This window comes from Liolophura sinensis, chromosome 1 (assembly GCF_032854445.1).
Source record: "Liolophura sinensis isolate JHLJ2023 chromosome 1, CUHK_Ljap_v2, whole genome shotgun sequence".
Taxonomy (NCBI): Eukaryota; Metazoa; Mollusca; class Polyplacophora; order Chitonida; family Chitonidae; genus Liolophura; species Liolophura sinensis.
This window is the reverse complement of record NC_088295.1, coordinates 30,387,180-30,401,774: the sequence shown is the minus strand read 5'-3', so window position 1 is coordinate 30,401,774 and position 14,595 is coordinate 30,387,180. Positions and strand designations below refer to the sequence as shown.

At 39.7% G+C, this 14,595-nt stretch overlaps 1 protein-coding gene across 1 annotated transcript in view; it reads right to left on the bottom strand.

Annotated features, from left to right (window-relative positions):
• Window positions 1-14,595, bottom strand: part of LOC135476257 (uncharacterized) — a 57,573-nt gene that overhangs the window by 4,050 nt on the left and 38,928 nt on the right. Inside the window, exons 36-48 of the mRNA XM_064756267.1 lie at window positions 14,347-14,472; window positions 13,400-13,507; window positions 12,367-12,489; window positions 11,193-11,441; window positions 10,317-10,442; window positions 10,001-10,123; window positions 8,215-8,343; window positions 7,157-7,245; window positions 6,805-6,863; window positions 5,644-5,816; window positions 4,799-4,898; window positions 2,029-2,084; window positions 865-997 (exon numbers count right to left, since the gene is read on the bottom strand). Of these exons, the coding sequence (XP_064612337.1) occupies window positions 865-997; window positions 2,029-2,084; window positions 4,799-4,898; window positions 5,644-5,816; window positions 6,805-6,863; window positions 7,157-7,245; window positions 8,215-8,343; window positions 10,001-10,123; window positions 10,317-10,442; window positions 11,193-11,441; window positions 12,367-12,489; window positions 13,400-13,507; window positions 14,347-14,472 (1,594 nt within the window). The remainder of the gene's footprint in view (window positions 1-864; window positions 998-2,028; window positions 2,085-4,798; window positions 4,899-5,643; window positions 5,817-6,804; window positions 6,864-7,156; window positions 7,246-8,214; window positions 8,344-10,000; window positions 10,124-10,316; window positions 10,443-11,192; window positions 11,442-12,366; window positions 12,490-13,399; window positions 13,508-14,346; window positions 14,473-14,595) is intronic.

Sequence of the window (14,595 nt, the reverse complement as noted above, 5' to 3'; positions counted from 1 at the left end):
TAAAGAGGCAGAGAGATATGACATCACTGTTTGACAAAACTTTGAAAGTAGAGAATACCTGCTAGAGAGCATGACAAGAGATCAGAAACAGACAGACAAGCCACTCAGCTAGGTCAGTGACTAGGTCACTGACAAGCCTTTCAAGATAAAGCTGAGATAAGGTTCATGTTATAAGTGAAATCTTTCCACAAATGAAGTCGAGACCGCAGGTGTCTGGGCACTTCACTGATGATGAGGCAGCAAGCAGGCGATGTGGTGAAAGAAAACATGGGAAGATATAGGGAAATGAACAACATTGGACGATATTCAGTGAAGTATGAATGATAATAACCAGAAATTATAGTATATAAAACAGCAGAACAATGTGCACAGCATAAATAAACTGATTTATATATTATGAATTTTGAGTGATGTGACCAGCATATCCAACCTCGCTTATGAAGGGCTTGAGATATTCATCAAAATATGTTCGTTTAATTGTTCTTAATTAGACCACTACGGCACCTTAGTAGAAAAGCACATGAACATGTATGTTGTCTTAAGGTGAATTTGATCTTATGGCAATGCAAAAGCAACCAAAGGTCGGTTCTCTGTGACCTTGTGTATGAGCTACTCACATGCTTTACATGGATATTAAAGACTGCTTTTTACACAAGAATAACTTGGGACTCCAAAGTAAATTCATAACAGTAATTAAATGTGTATTTTTTCAATACCAAGAGTTTTATTAGTATCATTCAGTGCTGAATTATAGTTGAAGTTTCATTTGAAACTTTACAGGCCATGAATTCCTTGGAGGAATCTGATTAATAACTGTATGCTAGCCATGCAGATAATGACAAAAGACCCTACAGAAAAACTCACGGATCATGTTCAGTCGAAGTGAGTGAATGGGTGTCGCCTTTATCCCTGCTTCTGCACCACAGCACAATCATAAATACCAGGAAAATCAGTGATACTAGCATTGGCACACCAATAGCTAAACCCAGCCTCCAGTCTATGAGAAACAAAAGGTCTTCAATTAGAACACATACTGTTCCAAATAACAGAGAACTATGGTACATGTATACAGTGTGCATTTTATATCACAGATTCATCACAAGGTGCTCTGCCCAGTTTCCTCCCACCATAATGCTGGCCGCCGTTATATAAGTGAAATACTCTTGAGAACGGCGTAAAACATCAATCAAATAAGTAAATAAATGATCACAAGGTAATTCACATGGCTTAATGCCACAAAGCTTAGTTCCATGGTTGATTGTAATTATCACGGCGACATTATATGAAAAGACACAGATTTTCAGGGTAGTTACATGCACAGTGAATTTACCCTAAATGACCATAACTTTTGCACATGACTAACTTGCCCATTTATCCTGAGTCTGAGAGTTGTATTGATTTTAGAAAGAAGTTTTAAAGTTTGCTTGGATCATCAGATGATCTTCTACTGGAAAATTCTAAGTTTCAGCACCAAAAATAATATTTTTTGACATTTTGTGGCCTCTAAAAAAGCACTTTTGTGGGCGAAATTTGATGTCATTTAGGGTAATTTGCTCAGCGGAACCATGCCCAGTCACAGCTGTAGGAGGACACATTTATATAGGAGAAACTGACACACTACTTTAGAACAATGTTACATCATTTTTCCATCAGGTGTATTACATGTCTACAGGCATAAAATGGCAGGAAAGGTTTTTACCAAACCTTCCTTTAAAAACTTGAACAGCACTAAAACTTTTGCAATAGTGCAAGTCTAGTCACAAATTTGTGGTCAATAAATTCTATTATCAGGGTGGGAGGAAAACCAGGCAGAGCCTTGAGGAACTTCATCACCATCCGCTGGTTGCTGTCAGACCTTTTCACCTACGACCAGAGAGGAAGCCAACATAAGCTGGACTTGAGCTCTTGGTCACTGCATCAGCAAGAGGCTCATGAGTTGTTGTCCAGCACTATCATGCTAAGCACTAGGGGGCTCCAATTGTCCACATAATACCACACAAGAAAAATGCAATATACATGTATCCATACCTAAGGGACGTGAATCGGGTGTGGCTGTTGTCGCTGTCTGTGTGGTTTCTGGGAGCCTAACAAAAACGATAAGAAGAAAGCTAGTCACCAAATATAAAAACATAATCATCTCAATGAATATTATATGTACCAGCAATAAAATGTCATAAATGTGACTTATTTCAGAAGATCTGAGAATCTGAGAAAATTAACTCTTAAAGTCAAAACAATTTACCAACTAATCTGATGTAGTCCATTTTTTAATCATAAACAAATTACAGTCTTGAATACAATGATGCACAAATACAATAAAGTAGGGCTGTAAGAATTTGTGACATTTATCATGACAGCAATACCATTACCAGGGATCATAATTTCAGTACCATTATCACACTCTAGCCTTCATATTTTAGCGTTCTCTTCCAGCATTTTACTACCAAACCAAGGGCAAACAATTTGCAAGCATAATTGCTACTTGCTGGCATACACGTGTGTCACAATCATTTTCACAGTAATAAATTTTCCTTTATGCATTTATTTATTTGATTGATGTTTTACTCAAGAGTATTTCACTTAGGCAATGAAAGCCAGTGTTATGGTGGGAGAAAACCAGGCAGATGGCAGGGGAACCCATGACCATCCACAGATTGTTGGCAGGCCTTATCATGTATGACCGTAATCTCATGGCTGAACTTTAACTCATGGCAACCACATTGGTGTGAGTCCTCAAGTAATCACATGGAGAGATTAGCTGTAGGACAACTTAACCATCAGTACAGGCCACATTAGAGCTGAGTGAGTATATAGCCCTCAGGTAATCATAGGACTAGGTTATATATAGTTGCAGTGGGCAACATACCTGTCAGTACAGGCCACATTAGAGCTGCATGAGTATATAGCCCTCAGGTAATCATAGGACTAGGTTATATGTAGTTGCAGTGGACAACATACCTGTCAGTACAGGCCACATTAGAGCTGAGTGAGTATATAGTCCTCAGGTAATCATAGGACTAGGTTATATGTAGTTGCAGTGGACAACATACCTGTTAGTACAGATAACATTAGAGCTGAGTGAGTATATAGTCCTCAGGTAATCATAGGACTAGGTTATATGTAGTTGCAGTGGACAACATACCTGTCAGTACAGGTCACATTAGAGCTGAATGAGTATATAGTCCTCAGGTAACCATAGGACTAGGTTATATGTAGTTGCAGTGGACAACATACCTGTTAGTACAGATAACATTAGAGCTGAATGAGTATATAGTCCTCAGGTAATCATAGGACTGGGTTATATGTAGTTGCAGTGGGCAACATACCTGTTAGTACAGATAACATTAGAGCTGAGAGAGTATATAGTCCTCAGGTAATCATAGGACTAGGTTATATGTAATTGCAGTGGGCAACATACCTGTCAGTACAGGCCACATTAGAGCTGAATGAGTATATAGCCCTCAGGTATTTATAGGACTAGGTTATATGTAGTTGCAGTGGACAACATACCTGTCAGTACAGGCCACATTAGAGCTGAATGAGTATATAGCCCTCAGGTAATCATAGGACTAGGTTATATGTAGTTGCAGTGGACAACATACCTGTCAGTACAGGCCACATTAGAGCTGAGAGAGTATATAGTCCTCAGGTAATCATAGGACTAGGTTATATGTAGTTGCAGTGGACAACATACCTGTCAGTACAGGCCACATTAGAGCTGAATGAGTATATAGTCCTCAGGTAATCATAGGACTAGGTTATATGTAGTTGCAGTGGGCAACATACCTGTCAGTACAGGCCACATTGGAGCTGAATGAGTATATAGCCCTCAGGTAATCATAGGACTAGGTTATATGTAGTTGCAGTGGACAACATACCTGTCAGTACAGGCCACATTAGAGCTGCATGAGTATATAGCCCTCAGGTAATCATAGGACTAGGTTACATGTAGTTGCAGTGGACAACATACCTGTCAGTACAGGTCACATTAGAGCTGAGAGAGTATATAGTCCTCAGGTAATCATAGGACTAGGTTATATGTAGTTGCAGTGGACAACATACCTGTCAGTACAGGCCACATTAGAGCTGAGAGAGTATATAGTCCTCAGGTAATCATAGGACTAGGTTATATGTAGTTGCAGTGGACAACATACCTGTCAGTACAGGCCACATTAGAGCTGAGTGAGTATACAGTCCTCAGGTAATCATAGGACTAGGTTATATGTAGCTGCAGTGAACAACATACCTATCAGTACAGGTAACATTAGTGCTGAATGAGTATATAGTCCTCAGGTAATCATAGGACTAGGTTATATGTAGTTGCAGTGGGCAACATACCTGTCAGTACAGGCCACATTAGAGCTGAATGAGTATATAGCCCTCAGGTAATCATAGGACTAGGTTATATGTAGTTGCAGTGGACAACATACCTGTCAGTACAGGCCACATTAGAGCTGCATGAGTATATAGCCCTCAGGTAATCATAGGACTAGGTTACATGTAGTTGCAGTGGACAACATACCTGTCAGTACAGGTCACATTAGAGCTGAGAGAGTATATAGTCCTCAGGTAATCATAGGACTAGGTTATATGTAGTTGCAGTGGACAACATACCTGTCAGTACAGGCCACATTAGAGCTGAGAGAGTATATAGTCCTCAGGTAATCATAGGACTAGGTTATATGTAGTTGCAGTGGACAACATACCTGTCAGTACAGGCCACATTAGAGCTGAGTGAGTATACAGTCCTCAGGTAATCATAGGACTAGGTTATATGTAGCTGCAGTGAACAACATACCTATCAGTACAGGTAACATTAGTGCCGAGTGATACACAAACTGAGTTCATCGTCAATGGGCAAGGATTCCAGTCACACGAGATTGGCTGCGTAACAGGGTCTGGTAAGATAAACATTTACATATTTACTGGTGTCTTAAGTAATCTGTGCTCAAGAATATTTAAATCTTCAAAAAAAAGGTACGTTTTATTGGTTGTGTAAACATTTGAATTTGTGTGAAACAAATCTCCAGGATGTGAAGCCGAGAGAAACAGAATCAGCCAGAGCTATACGTGCGAAAAATGCATCTCACCGGTAACAAGAATTTTCCATAGAATATCACATTTTCTTTACAGCAGTAGTCAGCATTGTGTAATAAGATTTGGAGATATAAAATACTGAGGCCACAATAACAATCAATTCCTGCATGCTGGCTTGTCTTACCTGGCAACTTCATGTGCCACCACTTTACAAGTTGTGACACACACATTGTACTATAGAAAATATAGGATACACGTATTAATTCTTCACTTACTAATTTTTATTGATCATTTTCACTTATTTTTTGTTATGACCATTTAGAGACATTAAATACACCCAGGTTTTGTTTATATCATATGAACCCGCAACATCATCATCTGTACAAGCATCTAATCTATGCGTCAAAACAATTATTCACTTATTTGTTTGACTGGTGATTTGCCATTGCAATTTATTATTAGGCATATGGCAAACCTCTTTGCTGTTAAAAAGGTTGAACCAGTTTAATAGTGGAAACATGACCCAAAAAGGCAACCTAACCAGTCAAGGGACATCATTAATGACCCAGTGAGGAGGGAGAGAAACTTGACATCTATTGTACGTACAGGAAAATGTGGAGTTGTAGGCATAGATTTCAGGAGTTTCTGTCACTTGAATCTTTTGTCCAAACACCTGAACAAACTGTAGAGCTTTTAACACGCTGACCACCGCCTGAGTTTCTTCTAAACCAGCATCCTTATTAAACTGGACAACATGGTCAACAATGACTGACCCAGACCTGAAAAGACATATTCATCAAAAATTTTCCAAAGAAAAAAAAACAAACAAAAAAACATTGCGTGGTAAGCAGCACTTAACTGATACTTATGAGTATACAATGAACAAACTTATATATAAATACTACTTTTTATTGATCCTATTGACTTATTTTTTTTTACCATTTAGAGACATTAGATACACTCAGGTATCATTAATAACATATGACCCCGCAACATCATCATCTGTACAAGCATCTAATCTATGCGTCACAACAACTTTTCACTTATTTGTTTGACTGGTGATTTGCCATTGCAATCTATTATTAGGCATATGGCAAACCTCTTTGCTGTTAAAAAGGTTGAACCAGTTTAACAGTTGAAACAGGAGCTTGAAAAGGCAACCTAACCAGTCAAGGGACATCATTAATGGCCTAATGAGGAGGGCTGACAACCCTCTACACAGAGATATAAATCAAGTACCAGAGTGATTTATTTATCTGATTGCTGTTTCAACACCATACTCAAGAATTTTGTGGAAGAAAATTGAAATGTCCAAGATGAACAATCAGCCTTTGGTAAGCTACTGACAAACAGATGTGTACACCATATTAGTGGAAGACAAGTGGTCTTCAAGCAGGTTAAACCACAGTTGACAGCTACAACCTCACAAGCAGACAGCGGTGGAATCTGCAAAATAACTCTCTGTCCAACGTCAGTTTTGAACCCGTATCTTGTTTGTCCCAGTGACTGAAAGGTTAGCATCTTTCATCACTAGAACATGGCCTGCTCCCCATATAGCGGACTTCACTCCATGCATACACAACAATGGTAGATACTGTGGCACAAAATCAATAGCATACTTCATACATTAAAGACAGCTCAAGCCAAAAACCATGTCACCATGTTCATGTAACAATAAAACCCATACTCATTACCAACAAACAAGGAACAGATAAATGTGGATTTTATATTACTATAAAAATGATTTTCACATCTACTGTAGCCTACCTTAGCTCAGTAACAATAACCCCACGGACATTCTCCAGAAACACATATTTGGAGTACAGCTGAAAAAAAAATGAAAAAGAGCTACTTTAAATCTCCAAGAGTAATGGCAAGTGTTATGTGTACATGAATTCCCCACACAAAGTTACGTACATGTAGCTATTCCATTTGATATAACTTCTCTGCATATACAAGTTGGCCTACCTTTAATATCTAGCTAGAGAATTCACAGCATGCGTATATCTGATTTAAGCATGGATTAAGAAGGTTTTCTTTAACCAAATACGTCTAGAATCACAAAGTATACGTCAGTCAAAAACACTTCATTATTAAAGTGTGATTTTCTTATACTTACACTCGCTTGAATCTCTGTTTTCAAAGATTTGTCCTGATCAGGAAGTGTCAAATTCAGCACCACCACTGCTCTGATTTCATATCGAATGTCTGAAGATTTGGAAGGTAAAGTAACTACTAGCCAGGGTCACACCGTACCAGCTCAGATCTATAGTTTACACCGAACACATTATCTACATTGGTTTGTTTGTCTGATTTGGGTTGAACATTGTTCTCAACAATATTTTAGTCATATCAGAACAGTGTTTTCCTGAACATGCATGTATTGTAACAAAACAGATCCAATACTAAGTCACTGGAACAGCCTGAAGAAGGCATGTTGATTAGTTTGAAGAGTGAGCTTCACAGACAAATGAAAACTATGTATTACACACATTTATTCATTCTGCCATGCAATGATGATCATCACGCTTTGCTCATTATCTAGGTAGGAAAGTTTCATAACTTCCAGGAAGATATGGATATAGTGACATTTAGGTGGCTAACACCATCTATATTATATCAGGTTTATGACAGACATCCAGACAAAGTCAGCAGCAAAACCGGTGGGAGTTCAAACAGGCAACCTACTGTAACTGGCATGCATCGTCATTCATATTTTTATTTATTTGACTCAGGGTTTAATATACCACTCAAGAATACTTCACGTACAGTGTATTTTGGTTGTCAGTTGTATATACTAGGAAACAAGGGTAAACCACAGAAAGCGAGTTAATTTTAATGAACTTATGTGCCTGGAGTTTCAGGTCATAAGAATATCTCACTTTTATGACAGCATGCCATCAAGGTTTGGAGGCTGAGAAAATCAGATTGCATGGAGTGCAGTCCATGCAGTCCTGTCATCAAGGCCTGGACTGCTCTTCCCCAGGCACACACACCTGGCTGACAATTGTCCTGACTTGAGCTTACAGTGAAACCACAGAGAGCAGGGTTTGAGCCAACAGCCTTACTGGCTTAAGGACCCATCAGCTGTGGCATTAACAATGCTCTGGCTGTAGACAGCGTTATAGTAGGCTTGTTGCATTATAATGATATGTCAGTGAGAGCAATCATACATACTCTGGCATGTTGCATTGTCAGCCTGTAGAACTTGTCCTGCTGGACAGAAGCAAGTCTGCGAGTTGCCGTCCTTATGACATCCATATTCACAGTTCTCTGTGTGGTTTACACAGGCTGACTCCCCACCATCTGCAAGTAGAGAAGACCAGCCTGAAACATCAACTGTACCATACATGCACTTTACTTGTCAATAAAGTCTGACTCCTCACACCCTATGTTTATAGAGCAGCACAATAACTTGGGAGCATCTCACCAATGCAGTGACTTTTGAGTTCAAGTCCAGCTCATTTCCTCCCACAATAATGACGGTTAAGGCTAAGGCTATATAGGTGACACATTTTTAATTCGGTGTAAAACACAAATCAAAGAGATAAATAGAATAGGGCATCAGTTCTGGTTATCTGAATCCAGCCTGAAGCCTTGATGACAGGAACACACATATCTACATGATTACCTGGAGAACAGTTCTGGTTATCAGGACCCAGACTGAAGCCTTGATGACAGAGAAACACATACCTACATGATTACCTGGAGAGCAGTTCTGGTTATCAGGACTCAGTGTGAAGCGTTTATGACAGGAACACACATACCTACACGATTACCTAGAAAACAGTTCTGATTATCAGGACCCAGTGTGAAGCCTTGATGACAGCAAAACACATACCTACATGATTACCTGAAAAACAGTTCTGGTTATCAAGACTCAGTGTGAAGCCTTGATGACAGGAATACACATACCTACATGATTACCTGGAGAACAGTTCTGGTTATCAGGACTCAGTGTGAAGCGTTTATGACAGGAACACACATACCTACACGATTACCTAGAAAACAGTTCTGATTATCAGGACCCAGTGTGAAGCCTTGATGACAGCAAAACACATACCTACATGATTACCTGGAGAACAGTTCTGGTTATCAGGACTCAGTGTGAAGCGTTTATGACAGGAACACACATACCTACACGATTACCTAGAAAACAGTTCTGATTATCAGGACCCAGTGTGAAGCCTTGATGACAGCAAAACACATACCTACATGATTACCTGAAAAACAGTTCTGGTTATCAAGACTCAGTGTGAAGCCTTGATGACAGGAATACACATACCTACATGATTACCTGGAGAACAGTTCTGGTTATCAGGACTCAGTGTGAAGGCTTGACGACAGGGAAACATATACCTACATGATTACCTGAAGAACAGTTCTGGTTATCAGGACCCAGTGTGAAGCCTTGATGACAGGAATACACATACCTACATGATTACCTGGAGAACAGTTCTGCTTATCAGCACCCAGTGTGAAGGCTTGATGACAGGGAAACATATACCTACATGATTACCTGAAGAACAGTTCTGCTTATCAGGACCCAGTGTGAAGCCTTGATGACAGGGAAACATATACCTACATGATTACCTGAAGAACAGTTCTGCTTATCAGGACCCAGTGTGAAGGCTTGAAGACAGGCAAACACATAACCACATGATTACCTGAAGAACAGTTCTGCTTATCAGGACCCAGTGTGAAGCCTTGATGACAGGAATACACATACCTACATGATTACCTGGAGAACAGTTCTGCTTATCAGCACCCAGTGTGAAGCCTTGATGACAGGGAAACATATACCTACATGATTACCTGAAGAACAGTTCTGCTTATCAGGACCCAGTGTGAAGGCTTGAAGACAGGCAAACACATAACCACATGATTACCTGAAGAATAGTTCTGCTTATCAGGACCCAGTGTGAAGCCTTGATGACAGGGAAACACATAACCACATGATTACCTGGAGAACAGTTCTGGTTATCAGAATCCAGTGTGAAGCCTTGATGACAGGAACACAAATAACCGCCTTCAATGTTCGTACAGATCTGATTACATACATTACCCTCCATGCACTCATTGATTTCTGCGGAACAAACAAACATCACAAAAATGTTTATTACATACTAATAAATTAATTCAACTACACTGATATAAATCAGTTTCAGATCTACAAAATGTACAATCATGTAAATTTCTGATTTTATCCAGGAATAATGAAGAAATCTATGATTTCAGAATGGATTACAATTAATTTTCATTGACAGAACAATAAATACCTTGACAGACTGATCCATTATTGTACACATTTCTGTATCCAGGGAAACAAGAGCAGGTAAATCCTCCCATTGTATTGATGCAATTCTGCACACAGTCGTGGCTGTTGTCAGTACATTCATCTATATCTACAACAGTAAAACAAAGGTCAACAGCAAAGTTACAAGTACGTGATACATGTTTACAGACCAAAATAAATACTTTTCTTGACATGAAGAATAATAGAAATGACAGTTGTCGGAATAAAGAAATTTTCAAAGTACATGTGTAATTGTTGAAGGATTTCACTCTAGATGGTCATACCAGGATTCAAACTCAAATCTCAGCAGCCGAAGTCCAGCGCTCTATCAACTGAGCTGAAAGGAAATTCCTACCAGCCCCAGCTAGTATAGGCACTGGAAAGCTTTCTCGTTACACTCCTCCCCACTCATATCCTTCCTATCTCCCAAGGCATGTTCATATGCCCAGAACCCCCTACTTCTTGAAACCTGTTTGTTCACGGCCCCTGTGTAGTGGATGTAGGATTTCACTACGCGGATCAAATAAGAATTCAAACTTGGGTCTCAGTAGTCGAAGTAAAGCGCTCTGCCAACTGAGCTAAATTGAAATTCCCACTACCTACTGCTAGTACAAACACTGGAAAGCTGCTCCCATTACACATGCATGTACATGTCACAGAGCGTTGGAAAAACATATACTGTGCCTGCTGATGTAACATTGACCAATCTTCATATAACCTTGTTATGACTAGGTTCTATGATTATACATCGAAACACTACTGAACAAGGAACAGCCTCTGAATGCGTCGGCACATCAATTACTTATGCACAGGAAAGTCATTGAAATAATTGATAAATATTAACTTCAGGTGATCTTACCTACACAGCTGGTGTTTTCTCTCTTGTAATTTGGAGGACATGCACACTTGTAACTACCCAGAAGTTCCACGCAGGTCTCCCCCTGGGGACAGGTTCCTTGTGACTCACACTCTAGGATGTCTGTGTCACATAGGGTACCTGTCCACCCAGATTTACAGACACACCCGTGGGTGTGGTTACAGTGTGAGCTTCCCTGTCCACAGTTACACAGTGTCTCACATCCATCACCCCAGTGAAAGCTGTCACACACTGAAAAAAGTGCAAGGCATCTGAGATTCAATATTTGTGTCTTCTTTTTTTCCCCTTTAAACATGGAAAATTTCATACTGAAATTCTATTAAAACTGTGTTCGACTCAACCATGTAATCAATTTTTATTTTTCATGTAGTCACGACAAAAACAGTTATTAATATTTAAGTGATCTGAAAAATGGGATCGGTTGACAGAACATTCTCTCCCTTTTTCCACAAAGTCTAATCGGGTCTAGGGGGCCTCCGTGGCTCAGTCAGTTAGCGCACTAGCGCAGCGCAATGACCCAGGAGTCTCTCACCAATGCGGTCGCTGTGAATTCAAGTCCAGCTCATGCTGGCTTCCTCTCAGGCCGTACGTGGGAAGGTCTGCCAGCAACCTGCAAATGGCTGTGGGCTTCCCCCGGGCTCTACCCGGTTTCCTCCCACCATAATGCTGGCCGCCGTCGTATAAGTGAAATATTCTTGAGTACAGCATAAAACACCAATCAAATAAACAAATAAATAATCTGGTCTATTTTGATAAAAATACGGATAACATGACAGGAGTAATTTAGCTCATACCAACATCTACATGTACATGCAGCTTTCAAATAAATGTAGGACTACAGCAGAGAGTGAAAGGGAGATAACTTTACTACACTGGTGGAAGACACATGGGGCCCATTTCACAAAGCGCATGTACATGTAACACTAAGTGCGCTTGATTTCCACAGTGACTTAATACATACAGTACTGGTCGTTACAAGGCCGTAGTGCTGTGTGCGCTTTGTGAACCAAGCTCGAGGTCTTTCGTAAACATCAGATTGTGAAAAAGGCCATACGGATATCATCAGTTGTTTAATGTTAACTAGGCCCTACAAACAGTGAGAGTTGGTGAATCTCCAAATTCAACACAAATATAACAGCAATGGTGTACTACTCACCCTCACACTGCGATTCATCAGCATTCAGCTTATATCCACGATTGCAGGAACAGTTGTATCTCCCAACTGTATTTTTACAAACCATATTCATGCCATCACAGCGTGTCTTACACTCATCAATATCTGTAAACAGTTCAGAAAAAGCCAAATGTTGTAGTATCTGTCTAATAAAATACACACACCTTGTTTAAGAGTTAATTTCTGTATTCCACCTTTCTGTACATGCTATCATGAGAAATCAGGAATTTATGATAACAAATAGCAGCACTGACTGCATGTCAAACATAACTTATCTCATCCTTCGGTGCAAAACTCAAAACATCTACAGGTAAAGTGAGAAAAAGCTCAGAAAAGTATCTTTTCTATACATTTATGTTCCTTCATGAAGTACATACTAAACTGTTGAATTTAAGCATATTTACTTGCGATTCAAATTTTACATCCCTTTCACATGTTCACATGTAAATCGACCTAGATGAAGAGGTCATAAATCAGAACGGCAGATTGGACATGGTGGCATGCCGAAGTAGGATGTGTGTGTAATCTCTAAAAAGGCCCGCTGGCTGGCTATGCAGGCAAAACTGGCAGGTCCAAATGATAGGACACATGCATGGGATGTGTGCATGGTTGACAGGTGACAAGTCAGTCTCAACAAGCAATCACATTTGAGCTAAATCTGAAGCTATGATTGTCTTATCAAGTCCACAGAGATTGGAATCCAAGTCATTTCATGACATGTCCAATCACGCAATAAAAAAATATTGAGGTGATAAGAAAGCATTTGTGGACTGAAACATCCAGACTGCAAGCTTGGTTTTAAATGTTTGTGATTTGTAATGACTTTAAATGAAGATGATGGACTTGACTTTGTGACCTCATCAGTGAAAGGCTAGTATATCCATTATTCCATTCATCCGCCATTATTCCATTCACCATTTACTTTGCATGCCAGATGTCCCATCTAAAGCATGAAACATAATACAACATACTGAATATACACTCTGACATCTGTGTTGGTAACAGGAGTTATTACCTTCACATCGGTCACTTTTCCTCTCATACCCAGTAAAACAGTCACAGGTAGCATTGGTGGATTCTGTGTTACAGATCTGATCACAGTTCAGGTCACAATTTGTTGCAACTGAAATAGAATGAAGTAGCATGTAGCATTGGATAAAACTGTTGCCATGAACAGCACATAAAACCTCACATGAAAAACATGTGGAATAGGAAATTTAAATTCTTTTCTATATCTGTGACACTGTATTAATAATAATGGGCCAAAATATTTACCCGCTGATTTATTTATTTATTTACTTAATTGGTGTTTTACACTGTACCCAAGAATATTTCACTTATATGACGGCGTCCAGCATTATGGTGGGTGGAAACCGGGCAGAGCCTGGGGGAAACCCATGACCATCCGCAGGTTGCTTCCCACGTAGGGCCGGAGAGGAAGCCAGCATGAGCTGGACTTGAACTCACAGCGACCGCATTGGTGAGAGACTGCTGGGTCATCACACTGCGCTAGCGCGCTAACCAACTGATCCACGGAGGCCCCATTTACCCACTGAGAGTTTCAAAGTATACACACAAGTGTCAATATACAATAGGACACAAAACCTTACATGAATACAGCAAGGCTTAATATGAAGTGACAAGAAGAATCTGATGTAAAACCTTACAGGAAGTAGCATGTGGAATACATAGAGGAAATAAATATTATATTCCATATGGCATTGTATCAGAAACAGGCCACAATGTATATAACCATACAGAACTTCAAAGTTATCGTCTCCATTTCATCCTACTCGTATTAGCAGCTGCATCAACATCCTATCATTTCTGGTAATGATAATGATTCTAAATAAAATGATGTCTGATCAATTCAAAGCAGCCACTTTGTATTCATAGATCACCACAGATTATAAAACATCTTGACATTGTTTTAAATAAACTACAAAAGTAAAACCAATCTACCTTGAGTGCATGTGAACCTGTCATCATTCAGAGCGTAGCCTTGGTAACATTCACAGTTATAACTTCCTGTGACATCAACACACTTGTGCTGACACCGATGAATTCCAGTTGCACATTCATCAACATCTGAAAGAGAGAAACACAAAGTTTACTGGCATTTCCTTCCTGCACAGTGCTGATTGCACAGTTATGTAGTGGTGTATATTCCCCTCCACACTCCAACACCAAGCGCTGATCATGCCATTCCTA